The sequence below is a fragment of the Marmota monax genome, unplaced genomic scaffold, assembly GCF_021218885.2.
Source record: "Marmota monax isolate L192 unplaced genomic scaffold, Marmota_monax_Labrador192_F-V1.1 WCK01_AAM20220418_F8-fsc00014, whole genome shotgun sequence".
Lineage (NCBI taxonomy): Eukaryota > Metazoa > Chordata > Mammalia > Rodentia > Sciuridae > Marmota > Marmota monax.
This window is the reverse complement of record NW_026695222.1, coordinates 12,542,346-12,556,432: the sequence shown is the minus strand read 5'-3', so window position 1 is coordinate 12,556,432 and position 14,087 is coordinate 12,542,346. Positions and strand designations below refer to the sequence as shown.

At 54.0% G+C, this 14,087-nt stretch overlaps 1 protein-coding gene across 1 annotated transcript; it reads left to right on the top strand.

Annotated features, from left to right (window-relative positions):
- The first annotated feature begins 1,058 nt into the window (after window positions 1–1,058).
- On the top strand, window positions 1,059–7,408 carry Nrsn2 (neurensin 2). The gene is made up of 3 exons (XM_046433816.2): window positions 1,059–1,164; window positions 3,778–3,972; window positions 5,870–7,408. Exons 2-3 carry the CDS (start codon window positions 3,784–3,786, stop codon window positions 6,293–6,295), a joined length of 615 nt encoding a protein of 204 aa, XP_046289772.1. The 5' UTR covers window positions 1,059–1,164; window positions 3,778–3,783; the 3' UTR covers window positions 6,296–7,408.
- The last annotated feature ends 6,679 nt before the right edge of the window (window positions 7,409–14,087 follow it).

Below are 14,087 nucleotides of genomic sequence, written 5' to 3'. Positions count from 1 at the left end.
AAGACCACACAGCAAATGCTTGAGCACATAACAAGGCCTGAAGCTGATGCAGCTGTCTGGGAGGTGGCAGCTGGCACACACTGCCCAGGGCAGAACCAAGTCGGATGGGGAGGGAGGGCGGGGCTCCCTGCCTTACTGGCTCCTTCCGGAGCGGATAGGGCAAATGGCCTCTCTCCAAACACCTCCTCCCCACCTCTAGCTCCTCTAGGCGGGATGGAGCTCCAGCTCCATCCAAGTCAGAGGGACTGATCCTTAGCCGGGGGTGGAGACTCAAAGAGGAAGAGGCCAAGCACAGGGGCACTGTCTGTAATCCCAGCAACTCCAAGGCTGGGGGAGAAAAACGCAACTTCAAGACCAGTCTGGGCAATTTAGGGAGAACCTGCCTCAAAGCAAAAAGTAAAAAAGGCTGGGGATGTGGCTTTAGGGGTTATGCGTCCCTGAGTTCAATCCCCAGTACCAAAAAATAAACAAATAATTAAAAAATTAAAAAGGATGGGAGTGTATGCAGAGCAGCGGTAGGGTACCCCCGGGTTCAATGCCCAGGAGCGGGGGCGGGTTGGGGAGAATGGAAGGAACCCACGGGATTCCACGAGAGGTGAGGACTCCTGAGAGATCAGGGACTCGGGTGCCCCTGGGAAGGAGGTGCCCAGGGAGAGAGGCGGGGCTCTAGGAGGGAGCGCGCTGAGATGGGAGGGGGCGAAGGAAGTGGGTTCAGCCAGGAGATGCAGGTTTCTCCACTCCGGTGGGGAGCTTCACGAGAGGGGTGGAGACCCAGAGGAGGCACTGAAGAGATGGAGACTCAGTGATGGGTCTTCAGTGAGAGGAGTGGGCAGCTGAGGAGTGATGAGAGCTCAGATGAGGAGTTCGAGGGACCGCAGGAGGGGCCGAGGTCCAGGCAGGCGGTGGGCTCTGCAGAAGGAGCCTGGGGTCTGAGGGAGAAGGGAACTGGGAAGGGTTCAGGGCTTCGGGGAGCTTCCAGCAGCCGCAATCTGCAGACCCAGCCCCTAGGGCGGGCCGGCGCCCCCCTCCTCTTTCTGCCCCCGTACCGCCCCCCCGCCCCCCGCCCCCAGCCCCGGACTGCGGCGGCGCACGCGCGGACCAGACCCGCTTCGGCTCTGCTCATCTCCAGCTCCTGTTGGCTCGGCGGAGACTGCTGGTGGATAGGTGAGCTCAGCCCCTGCTCCACTAGCACCGACCCCTATCCGGCCGTCTCCCGGGTTCCAGAGAACCTCACCCTCTAACCGCATCCTCAGCCCGGCCGCGTCTGGCTGGGTAGGACCGACATCTGCGCCCTGGTCTTGAGCTTCGGGAGGTGGGGGGTCCCAGGGAAGTATCAGGGGGCAGACGGCAGGAGCTTCATCACGCCCCCACACCCCAGGGTCGGTAGCTGGGCGGAGGCTTCAACGGCCAAGATCGCCCCCCAACCTCCCTCCAAAAACCCATTCCTAATCCATTCTGCCTCAGTTTCCCTCTAAGGGAAAGGACGCAGCTAATTTCACCCAGGGGAAGGGTGGTCGAGTCCGAAAGAGCGATGCTGCGGGCGGGGGGCTGATTTCCCCAGCCATCCCTCCAGGAGGGTGCCCCTTCTGACCGCCGGGGCAGCGTAGGGTGCTGGAGTGGGCGGGTCTGGGGGGTCTGGGAAGGGGAACTGAATAGGGCCATCAAGATGCGACAGATTCTATCCATCTTCAGGCCCTCAGACTTGTCACCTCCGTGTACGTTTCCCTTCCCTCGCCTCCTCCACCGCAGTCTCCCCACCCTCGCCCTCGGCCAACGCAGCCCCCTCCTCTTCCCGCGGCGTTCCCACCAATTCCTCCCCGCTGCTGGCTGGGGACACCTCCCTAGCGGTTCCCATGGCAACCCCCGAGGATCCTCAGCCTCCTTTCCCTCCCAGCCCTCTCTCTCCAGCTAGACCTCCTCCTCGCAAGCCTAAAATGGGAGGGGGAGGGACCAGCGGAGGGGAGGCACCGTCAAGGTCACCTTCCTTCTCTAGTATCTACAGGACTGAGTGATTGTATAGATTTGGGGGCGGGGGGAGCCGTGAATTAAAGGGAGGAGCTAACCCAGGCCCACATTCCTCGATCCCCTCCCCGCCCCATCACCTGGGGTCTTCAATTAAAAGTCCCTGTTCTGAGGCCCTAACTGCCTCGGGGCCCCATTCATTCTCCCTACACCGGCCTCCCTAGCGGGGGCGGTCACCCTGTTGGCCACGCCCTCGCCGAGCCCCGCCCCCTCGCCAGATCCCTGCTTTCCATCCAGACTTCTCGCCCTTTCCTTCTTCTGTTGCTTTTCGGCTTTTGGTCTCTGCTATTTCTCATTCTCTGTTACTTTATTTTTTTTTTCCTTTCCCCCCCTCTTTCTTCACCTGAATTGTAACTGAGGAAGTTTGACAGCCGCGATCTATGGACAGGCAATCTTGGCCGCAAACCCTCGCTCTGTGTGGCTCCGCGGGGTCCCGAGGAAGCGCCCCTGTGTGTGTGTCTGCGTGTGTCTATAACGTGTGTGTCCACGTGCGTCTGTGTGGTCGTCTCTGTGCCCGTCTGGGCCTCGGTGTGGTGTCCTGGTGGTTTGTGCGTGTGCAGATTTCTCTGTGCTGTGTGTGTATATGAAAGTGCTGGTGAGTCTCCACGCAGGGACTGGAGGGTCACATTTGATTGGAAGTGAGGGGGCCCTGGATTGGTCTACCCGTCTTTGGTTTGAAGCTGCTCTGAAGACCCTGGTGGGGGTGGGAGGGCAGAAGGCTGCACCTGCAGGCTCCAGTTTTAGCCTTACCTGTGCTCACACAACTTCCAGGAAGCCCTGGGTTCAATTCCCCCGCAACCAGCCTGGGGCACCTTCCCCTCCTGACACCTGTGTTCCCTTTTGTGAAAAAAAAAGGTTCTTAAATAGGGTTCTCTGGAAATCAGCAGCCCTTAATCCTAAGAGCCCCTAATCCTGAGGGCCCCGAGTTCCCCTCCTGTGAAGCCGAAACTCCGCGGAAGTTGGAGGCTGTGTAGAGGCAGCCCTGGGAGAAAACTTGTAGCTTGGAGACTCCGGGCCCCACTGGACAAGTGTTGGCCATGACAGTTGCCCCTCCGAGGGGCCCAGAAGAGGGGATGAGATTTGGAAGAGGGGGAGATAAGGATCTCTCACTCCAGACACTGAGCCCTAGAAGTTCAGGATGGACGTAATAACAAAGAAATCCTAGTCATAATCATAACGGCTACCTTTACAGCACTAGACACGATAACTAAGTGAAACAGGTATCATTGTTAGCTCTATTTTACAGATGAGGAACCCAAGGCTCAGAGAGGTTAAAGCACTTGTCTAAGGTCACACAGTGAGGTAGTGGTGGGTCTGGGGTTGTAGTCCAAGTAGTCGGGCACATGGATGGACACCTGCACTGTAGGGCCCCAGGCTAAGCGCTTCTGTCATTGGTTCCTTCATAGATACTTAGGGAACACCAGCTAGGATTCCAGAGGCCCGGCCATGCTAGAGGTGAGGTGTGGAGAGCGGGAGGATGGCTGAGCGCAGCTATTCAGGAGGCGGAGGCAGGAGGATCCCAAGTTCAGGCCCAGCCTGGGTAACTTAGTGAGAGGTTGGCTCAAGATAAAAAAATAAAAAGGGCGGGGGATGTAGCTCAGTGGTAAAGGGCCCCTGGGTCCCATCTCCAGTACAAAAAAAAAAAAAAAAAAAGTGGGAGAAGTGTGTGGGATACAAGGTTGCAAAGTAGGAGGGCTACCATGGGCAGCTCCCACTGACCCTGTCTCTGTCAGCTGCCCCTTGCCTGCCCCACAGGGATCCATGATGCTGAGCTGCGGTCGTCCCTGCACCTGTGGCCATGGCACCGGTGTGGAGGAAAGCAAGTGGTATGGGGTGCGCTCCTACCTGCACCTCTTCTATGAGGACTGTGCGGGTACTGCCCTCAGTGATGACCCTGAAGGGCCACCTGTCCTGTGTCCCCGCCGACCCTGGCCCTCATTATGCTGGAAGGTAAGGGAACAGGAGCAACTCCTGTGATTCCTGTGGCTACATGGGGGAGGTGGGATTGGATTTGAGGTTCAGAGAATAGAAGTCAAAGGAACCGTGGAGAGTTAGGGTCTTGCACATTCAAGCAACAGGAAACCCAAGTGATAGCCAGGCGCAGGGGGCCACGCCTGTATCCCCAGCGACTCTGGACACTGAGGCAGGAGGATCGCAAGTTTCAGACCAGCCTGGGCAACTTAGCACTATCCTGTCACAAAAAACAAAAAGGGCTGGGATGTAGCTCAGTGCTAGAGTGCCCCTGAGTTCAATCCCCATTACTGGGAAGGGGGACCTCAAATAGGTTTGAACAGTAAAGTGTGCTCATTGCTCATTTTGTAGAAGACATCGGAGGTTGGGTGCCTCTGGACAAAGTCTGATGCGGGAGTTCAAACCATCAATCATGTGGAGGATTTTGCATTTTCTCTTAGTCTTTGGGCTCCCGGTGGTGTCCCTCTCTATAGCCCATGAGTTTTTCGCTTTCTCCACATGTCCCCCAAATAACTACTATTGTGCTGGCCTCAGGCCTTTAAGGAAAGTCAGAGTCTCCTCTGTATTTCCTTCATAAAGGAAACAGTGAAACCAGCCAGAAGTTAAAAATGCAGCTGGGCACATGCCTGTAATCCCAGAGGCTCAGGAGACTGAGGCACGAGGATGGAAAGTTCAAGGTCAGCCTCAGCAATTTAGTGAGGTCCCTAAGCAACTTAGAGAGATCCTATCTCTAAATAAAATATAAAAAGGGGGCTGGGGTTGTGGCTCAGTGGTAGAGCCCTTACCTAGCATGCATGAGGCACTGGGTTCCATCCTCAGCACACATAAAAATAAAACAAAGATCTATGTCCACCTAAAACTAAAAAATAAATATTTTTAAAAGGGGGGGGGGGCTGAGGATGTGGCTCAATGGTTGAGTGCCCCTGGGTTCAATCCATGGTAACAACAACAACAACAACAACAAAGCATTACTGTCAGGTGTAGTGGTGCACACCTATAATCCCAGAGACTCTGGAGGCTGAGGCAGGAGGATTGCAAGTTTGAAGCCAGGCTGGGCCACTTAGCCAATACTCTGTCTCAAAAAAAAAAAAAAAAGCTAGGGATGTCACTCAGTGGTTGAATGCTCTTGGGTTCAATTCCAATATGGAAAAAAGATTACCATTTACATTAGTATGGGGAGTGGGGAGAAATAGGAATATAGGTGTAAATATGACAAAGTATGTATAATATGAGGAAAACTACAAAACCTTATGAAAAATATCAAAGAACTGGCCAGCCATGGTGATAAGTGTGTGTAATTCCAGAGACTTTGGAGGCTGAGGCAGGAGGATCACAAATTTGAAGCCAGCCTCTGCAACTTAGTGAGACCCTGTCTCAAAATAAAAAAAGGGCTGGGGATTTAATTTAGCAAAATACCCCTGGTATGTATGTATCTCTCTCTCTCTCTCTCTCTCTCTCTCACACACATACACACACACACACACACACACACACACAACATAGAAGAACTAATAAGCATCCTGGTTGTTTTCCCTGAGTAAGGGAGGTTTTAGATGAGATCTGAGGATGCGTAGGTGTTAACCTAACAGAGAGACAGGGCAGAAAGGACAAGGGGATAAAAGGGGACCTGAATAATGATGGAGGGGACTCAGGATTGGTCAGAGAAAATCACTGCTAGCTGGGAGTTGGGAAGGCGATTGATCTGAGGCCTCAAGATTCCAAACGGAGCTGCTCCTGTCCGTCAGAGCCCAGCAGGTATGTTCTGTGATCCCGCCTCTTGAGGTTGGATCATGGAATCACTATTAAATCCAGGGGAGCCAAGGCGATCCTGGCCCCCGGGGACCCTGACTATCTCCTCGTCTGTCTGCCTCTCCAGATCAGCCTGTCCTCAGGGACTCTGCTCCTGCTGCTGGGGGTGGCAGCCCTGACCACTGGCTACGCAGTGCCCCCCAAGCTGGAGAGCATCAGCGATGGTAAGTTCCCATCGTTGGATCAGCGGGCAGCAGACTACAACCAGGCCCTGGGCACCTGCCGCCTGGCCGGCACAGCACTGTGTGTGGCGGCCGGGGTCCTGCTGGCCATCTGCCTCTTCTGGGCCATGACGGGTTGGCTGAGCCAGGACACCAAGGCAGAGCCCTTGGACACCGAAGCTGACCACCACGTGGAAGTCTTCAGGGACGAGCCAGAGCCCCGGCTGTCCCCCATCTTCCGTGATGCCAGCGGTCAGTCGTGGTTCTCGACCCCCACCAGCCCCTTTGGGCAGTCTTCTGTGCAGACCATCCAGCCCAAGCGGGACTCTTGAGCTGCCCACGTGGAAGCTCAGGGAGGAGCAGACCCTTCATCCAGACCCAGTGCACCTCGCCTTCCCAGGCCCCCAACGTCCCCTTTCAGCAGGGCCGCTCTATCCAAGCCCCAGAAGGCCCAGCTCGAGGTCACCTGGAGCCCAGATCCCAAACTCCTTCCCCAGGAGACGGGTCCCAACTCATCCAGATGCCACCCCTTCTCAGACCTCCCAGACGACCCCCACCCCTCCTTCCCAAGACCCCTCAGGGGCCGAGAACCTTGCCCTCAGCCTGTCCCCGCTCTTTCCCCCGTGGCCGGGGCTAGCCGCTTGTGCTTTCAGACCATCAACACTTGCCTCTGGACCTGGAGGGGCCTGGGCCAGATTCTAGAGTTCTGTGACAGTCCCATTCCCCCCAGGATGTGAGCACTGCCCTCCCCAGACTAAGGCCAGGGGACGGGGAGGGGCGTCCTCCTGGCCAGGATGCTTCAGAAGGCGTCCAGGTTGCTGGCTTGGACTTGCCTTCCAGAATGAGGTGAAGACACACCTCGCACACCTTGTCTTCGCCCACATTTTGGCATCAGAGCCCCACAGTCCACCCCCACTTCACAGAAGAGGTGGCTGTGGGAGGCAGAGAGGTGATCTGTCAAGCAGAACCAGCCTTTTCAGACTTCTCTCAGGCCAGCCGTGGGCCAGCTGTGGTTCTGCAGCTGGAGCAGTCTCACACCTTCCTGGTTCCCAGGGGAGTCCCAGGATGGTGGACAGGTTTGGCCCAGAGCAACTAGCCAGCGGCCTGATGGTTCTAGATGGCTCCGAAATTATTTTGGACATGGATTTAAATGCCCCTCAAAGTCCGCCCCCCAGACCCCAATGCCCACTGGCTCTGGCCCTGACCTTGACCCTGATAGCAAATGCCCCTCCCTGGAGGCACAGCCCCTCCCTCCTACAGGATCCTCAGCCAGAGGTGTCATCTCCTTTCTCTGCCACTAGGGGGGGCGCCGAGACCGCTGGAGGACGTCCTCCGCCCCTAGTCTCCGGGTCCCGGAAGGCTTCCGGGGAGGGTCCCCAGGCCTCCGCCCGGTCCTGCACCCATTCCATCTCACCTTCCCCTTCAATAAACAGCTGGGATGGACACTGACTTTGCTTCTTTTCTCCGGGATCACCGGGTCGTGGGGGATCAGGAGCGCCTACTGTGTGCGGGAGCTCAAGTCCACTGTTTCTCTTGCTCCTCAGGAAAACCCTGGAGAAAGGGGTCGTTTTCTTCCTTTTCCAGGTACAATCACCAGTGGTCAGAGGGATGAAATTGTCCTCCCAGGCCTTCCCAAGGGAGATTTAAATGCCAGGCTGGAACCTCGCCGACTCCGGAGGCTGAGGCAGGAGGATGAAGTTCACGGCCAGCTTCAGCAATTTAGGGCTGGGGTGTAGCTCAGTGGCCCAGAGCCTCGGGGTTCAATCCCCAGCACCCCCCGCACCCCCACCCTGCAATAACGAAGCTAGCCCTGGCCCATCCCTGGAGGGTAGAGCTCCCAGTCCTGAGGAGGAAGGAAATTTGTCATCCCCAAGGGGGATGCAGGGGAGGGGCCCTGGGCACCTGTCCCCTGGCGGGCACAGCACTCCGTGGAGGGGGAGCTGGAGCCGAAGAAGGGTTGTCTCCGGGGCTGTAAGACCCACTGAGGGGAGGCCCTGCCCAGGGCCCAGGCCCCGTTGTCAGCGCTCTCCAGAATCACTTGACCCTGGCAACAACAGGTGACGGTGACCTGTTGTTCCCGAACTGGGCTCCTCAATTCCCAACCCCATCCACCTGGAGGCTGAATTCCAGCTCAGTCCTCCCCAACCAGCCTACACCCCCCCACACACCCCCACCCCCGCCTGCCCAGCCTTGGGCCTCCACCCAACCCTTCCCACAGCCCCAGTCTTCCTCGAAGCCTTTGCTTCCTCACACCCTGAACCAAAGCCTCTGCAGGTCGTCAGCTGACCACCCTGCGCCAGCCCTCCCCTGAGCTGCGCCCTCAGCTCCCCAGCTCAGCCACCTGGCCCCTCGCACACGCATGGCCCCCAGCTTCTCCGCGGCCTCCGGATTCCACCTTGTACACACCCAAGCGCCCTCGCCACGTCTGATCCCCAGAGCAGCCTGACACGTCTGGGTAGGACTTAAATTAGGGCAGATTCCTCGCGGCTCCCACTAACTCAGGGTAAGACCTGAAGCCCTCCCCGTGGCAGTGGCCGGCAGGGCCTCCTGTTGCCCCCGGTCCCACCCCTCCCCGTCCTCCTCTCCAGGCACTTGAGCCCCCTGTTGCTTCAACTTCAGGCCCTGCGCGGGCCCCTGCCTGCTGGCATGCTTCTCACAGTCAAGGCCTGGCCTCCCTCAACACTCTGCTCAGAGGTCACCTTCTCAATAAGCAGCCTATCTGACAATGTGGCTATGTCCCATTTCCCCATTCCCTGTGCACACTGGCTATTGGCTTTCACTTTTTTATAGCTTTTATCATCGTTCATTACCTGTCTACCCGTCCCACAGGAGCCCTGCAAGCACAAGACGCTCCACGCGCCTCCCCTCCTGATGCAGCTCCAGAGCCTCAAATTGCATTGAGCAGGGGATTGAACCCAGGGCACTTTACCACTGAGTTACATCCCCAGCCCTTTTTATTTATATGTTGGGGATTGAACCCAGGGCTCTGTGCATAGGAGCAAGCACTTTACCAACTGAGTTATATCCCCAGCCCCCTTTTTATTTCTTATTTTGAGACAGGGTCTTGCCAAGTTGCCCCAGGCTTGCCTTGAACTTGTGATCCTCCTGCCTCAGCCTCTGGAGTAGCTGGAATTACAGGCATGCCCCACTGTGCCCAGCCTCAGAACAATTTTGTTTAATAAATCATCCCTAGTTTTGTAGATGAGGACATTAAAGCTCAGAGACATTGTGTAATTTGCTCAGGGAAGCACAGCTCATAAGGGGCAGATCTGGGATTCAGAGTACACAGTTGGTGTCACACTATACTGTCCCTTGGTTTGCAAGTTTAAAAACATATCCAGGTATTTTCTGTCAGGTGGAACAGAGTCAACAGTGTGAACTGTTTGTTGTTGTTGGGTTTTTTTTGTTGTTGTTGTTTTTGGTTTATTTGTTTCGTTTTTTGGTACTGAGGAAAGAAAGAGAGAGATGTGAGGACATTGCATATGCACAAAATTTCTTTTTTTTTTTTTTTAAGAGACAGAGAATTTTTTAATATCTATTTTTTAGTTTTTCGGTGGACACAACATCTTTATTTATTTGTATGTGGTGCTGAGGATCGAACCCAGCGCCCCGCGCATGCCAGGCGAGCGTGCTACCGCTTGAGCCACATCCCCAGCCCGCACAAAATTTCTATTGGTCTTTTATTTATTTAGATGCTGGGAATTGAACACAGGGCCTCATGCATGCTAGGTAAATGCTCTACCACTCAACTACACCCCTAGCCCTTCACCCTTTTGCTTTTTTGTTAATATAAGGATTTTTTAGTTATAGATGGATAATTTTCTTTTTTTCTTTTCTTTTCTTTTCTTTCTTTCTTTCTTTTTTTTTCCCAGTGCTGAGGATTGAGCCCAGGGGCACTTAACCACATCCCCACATCCCAGCCCTATTTTGTATTTTATTAGACACAGGGTCTCACTGAGTTGCTTAGCACCTCACTTTTGCTGAGGCTGGCTTTGAACTCCCGATCCTCCTGCCTCAGCCTCCTGAGCCACTGGGATTACAGGCCTGCGCCACCAGGCCCAGCCCATTTTTCATTTTGAATCTTGTGAGTGTTTTTTCTTTTAAAATAATTAACTTCAAAAATTTAAATAATACAACTAATTAAATACATTTAATACATGAGGGAGAAGAGATAAATCTTCCTAATAAAAGTGTTCCAATTAATAAATGTAGAATTTAGAGAAATAGGAAAATCATCATTAGAAAACCATTCTACCAAGAAATGACAAAATAAATAGGTAATACTTTAGGGTGAAGTGATATATTTGCATAGCCTCAAAGTATTAAGTATTGAATCCTCAGTACAAAAAAAATAACAATAGTAAAAAATTGTGTGTGTGTGTGTGTGTGGTTTTGTTTTGTTTTTGACACAGAGAATTGAACCCAGAAGTGCTTTCCCACTGAGCCACATCCCTCAACCCGTTTTAATTTTTATTTTGAGACAGGGTCTTGCAAAATTGCTTTGGGCCCTCTAAATTGCTGAGGCTGGCCTCAAACTTACAATCCTCCTGCCTCAGCCTCCTGAGCTACAGGAATCACAGGCCTGTGCCACCACCCTCAGCTAATAATAGTAAAAGTTTAAAATGCAATTGCTCTGCTCATGGCCGAATAGCAGAGGGATCAAGAGTACCCCCCACCAAAATGTGGAAAAAATAAAGAATGGACCAAAAACAAATGAACCCCAAAATGGCTTCCCAGAGACAGTTTCCAGAATGTGGCATGCATTTCAATCCCCTCTGTCAGTACTCGATGGAACAAATAGGCAGAAAATCATGAAGGACGTGGACGATTCCATCAATGCTGTCGATCACTCTGCCCTAAGTGACTTCTCTAAGAGAGATCACTCAACAACAGCAGGATGCACAAGGCCTTGGTGGGTTGTCCTGGAGACCTGGGGAAGACAGAGGGCGCGGCTGTCTCAGGGCGCCCTCTGGTGTCCTCGGAAGTGGTTGCAGCTGGGCGGTCTGGAAGCCTCATCCGCCTGCGAGAAGCTGTTCCCTGGGGCCATGGGGGGCTCCCTCTCCTCTCTAAGGTGGGGGAGATCTGAGAGAGGCAGAGTCAGCCAGTGGGGTTCACCTTCTGCCCCACTTCTCTTTTATCCAAGAGCCTGAACCCCCACAGCACCTGGAGGCCTCCCTCCCTCCTGCATACCCTCCCCCGTCCCTGCTGACCCAGAGAGAACCTGGCACCTCACCCCAACTGCAGCACAGAAGGGGTGAGCTGGGGCCACTGCCTGGCCTCCCGCAGGGCGTGCTGAGGGCCCCAGGGCGAGAGAGACAAAGCAGTTCACCCGAGGAGGAAGGTGTCCTGGGAGGTGGGGAGAGAGGACAGCCAGCCAGCAGCCAGGCAGGCCCCAGAATCTGACACCAAGTCTTATTCCCTCAAGGCACTGTGTGAGCCAGAGGAATTTCTTAACCTCTCTGAGCTTCTGTTTGGATTTTTAAAAATTTTGTTTTGTTTTTGTTTTTGTCTCTAAAATAAGGGTAGCAAGAATATGAAGCTCTATCAATCAATCTCTCTCTCTCTCTCTCTCTCTCGTACTAGAGATTCAACCCAGGGACACTTTATCACTATTACATCCCCAGCCCTGTTTATTTTTATTTATTTTCTATTTCGAGACAAAGTCTGGCTAAGTCACCCAAGCTGGCCTCCAAAATGAGGCCTTCCTGCCTCCGCCTCCTAATCTCTTGCGATTGTTTAAAGACCTGGTGGGCTTAGCATAGTGTCCGGCACATGGAAGTGTCCCTAAAAGCTATGAAAGAGAAAAGCTGAGGTTCAGAATAAGCAGACAACACCAGGTTAAAACTCTAGACGACTCAGACAGGAAGGACCTTGCCCTCCAGGGACTTCAGGGTCTGGCGGAGAGGACAGTCCTGCCAACTGACAATGGAGACAGAGCAGGGTAAACACTAGGATAGAAGAACAATGTAATGTCACCTCACAGGGACAGGGACATTCAGAAAGCAGTACATAATAGCGGTGTGCACAGCACTTTCGGGGCTGGGCTCTGTTCTCAGCACTTTCTGAGGATCTGCCTGTTCAGGCCTCTTAATTCCCATTAGCTTCAGTTCACAGAAAAACTGAGCACAGAGTGTTTTCGTGTTCTGTCCAAAATTGTGCAGTTGGCAGAGCTGGAATTTGAACCCAAGCAATGCAGGCCCAGAATGCCCCATACCTCTGGAGGGTGCAGACGCGGCCTGGCAGACTCTGCCCACAGAGCTGCCTGAGAAGGGGGGAGGTCATGTTCAGAAGCACGCGCGCGCACACACACACACACACACACACAGGCAGCTCCTGGGTGTCTTTTCCAAGGAACCAACTCCTGCCTGAAGCAGGGTCTCAGAAGCTCCCCGGGAACAGCCATGCACTGCTAGACCCACACAGGCAGCCTCCTGTGGCGCACAGATGCATGCATTCCTGTGTCAACCGACAGGCCCGCAGGCAGGGACCTGTGTGCACATGCACACCAAGAGGCACACAAACTGTTACCGTGAGGGTGACAGCCGCTGACAGGCTCACTGGGTAAGTGCTCTTTCTCTGCTATTGACTGAGCAGCTACATTTATTGAGCACTTACCTTAGGTAAAGATAAGGCTTGGAGAAGTGAGGTGGTTGACCCAGGGTTACAATCTAGTAGATGGCTGAGGTTCAAACTGGCCCAAGAGCAAGGCGTAGTGGCACACACCTGCAGTCCCAGCTCCTCGGGAGCTTGAGACAGGAAGATAGCTTGGGCCCAGGGGTTTGAGGCCAGCCCGGACAACACAGAGTGATGCTGTCTCAAAAACAAACAAACTGGGCACAGTGGGGGCACGCCTGAAATCCCAGCAACTCAAGAGGCTAAGGCAGGAGGATCACAAGTTCAAGTCCAGCCTCAGACATTTAGCAAGACCCTCAGCAACTTAGAAAGTACCAAGGACTAGGGATGTGGCTCAGTGGTAAAGTACCTCTGGGTTCAATTCCCAGTACAAAAAAATAAAAAAATAAAAACCAGCAGGGTGTGGTGTTGCACCCCTGTAATCCCAGTAACTCAGAAGGCTAGAGTAGGAAGGTTTCAAGTTTGAGGCCAGCCTTCGCAAATTTGTGAGCCCCTGTCTCAAAATAAAAAATAAAAAGGCTGGGGAGGTAGCTCAGTGGCAAAGTAATCCCTGGATTTCATCCCAAGATACAAACAGGGCTGGGACATGGCTCAGTTGGTAGAGTGCTTGCCTTGCATACACAAGGCCCTGGGTTCCATCTCCAGAACCAGGAAAACAAACAAACCGTACCACAAATAAACCCCGGTCCTACGTATATTTTTTGGATTGAACCCAGGGGCATGTAACCACTGAGCCACCCCCTCCTTTTTTGAGACAGGGTCTTACTAAATTGCTGAGGCTGGCCTTGAACTTTTAATCCTCCTACTTTAGCCTCCCAAGTCCATGCACTGCCGGGCCCGGATGGTCCTATGATATTAAACAGGGCCATGGGCCTCCACCGCTGTGGAGGTGTATCCCTGCACTAGATGTGCCATGCATGGCTGGATTCCCAAACTGACATTCCCTGTGGCCTTGACATGCCATGTCCTTGGCCAGGCCACATGCTCACATGAGCTTGTTGACAGGTGTGCACCACAGATGTGTGTGGCAAGGGGACCAGTGTGACCCTGGCCTTGCTCCAAGTCTCACCTGAGTTGATGTCAGCAGGACTGAATTTCCTGTCCCAGCATACTGAAGCCAAGCTCTGGGCACCGGGCCATGGGGGACCTGGTGAGGGTGACACTCACAGGATTTCATAAGCATCTGGCCTGGGACAGACATGTGGCCTAGAAGGAGGGAGAAACACAAGATGTCCTCTGTCCTTTGTGTACCTGGGCAGGGTCCATGGACCAGGTTTGAATGGGGAAGAGCTGAGAGGACTTGGCAGCTAATATGAGCTAGAGGAGGGGCCGGGAGGAAGGGCAGGTGGGGCTGCAGCTTTGCTAGCTCCAAGAGGCCCTGGAAGAGTGAGTGTGAGCTGAGTGCAGTGGTGCCCGCTGAAATCCCAATGGCTAGGGAGGCTGAGGCAGGAGGATTGCGAGTTCAAAGCCAGCCTCAGCAATAGTGAGAGG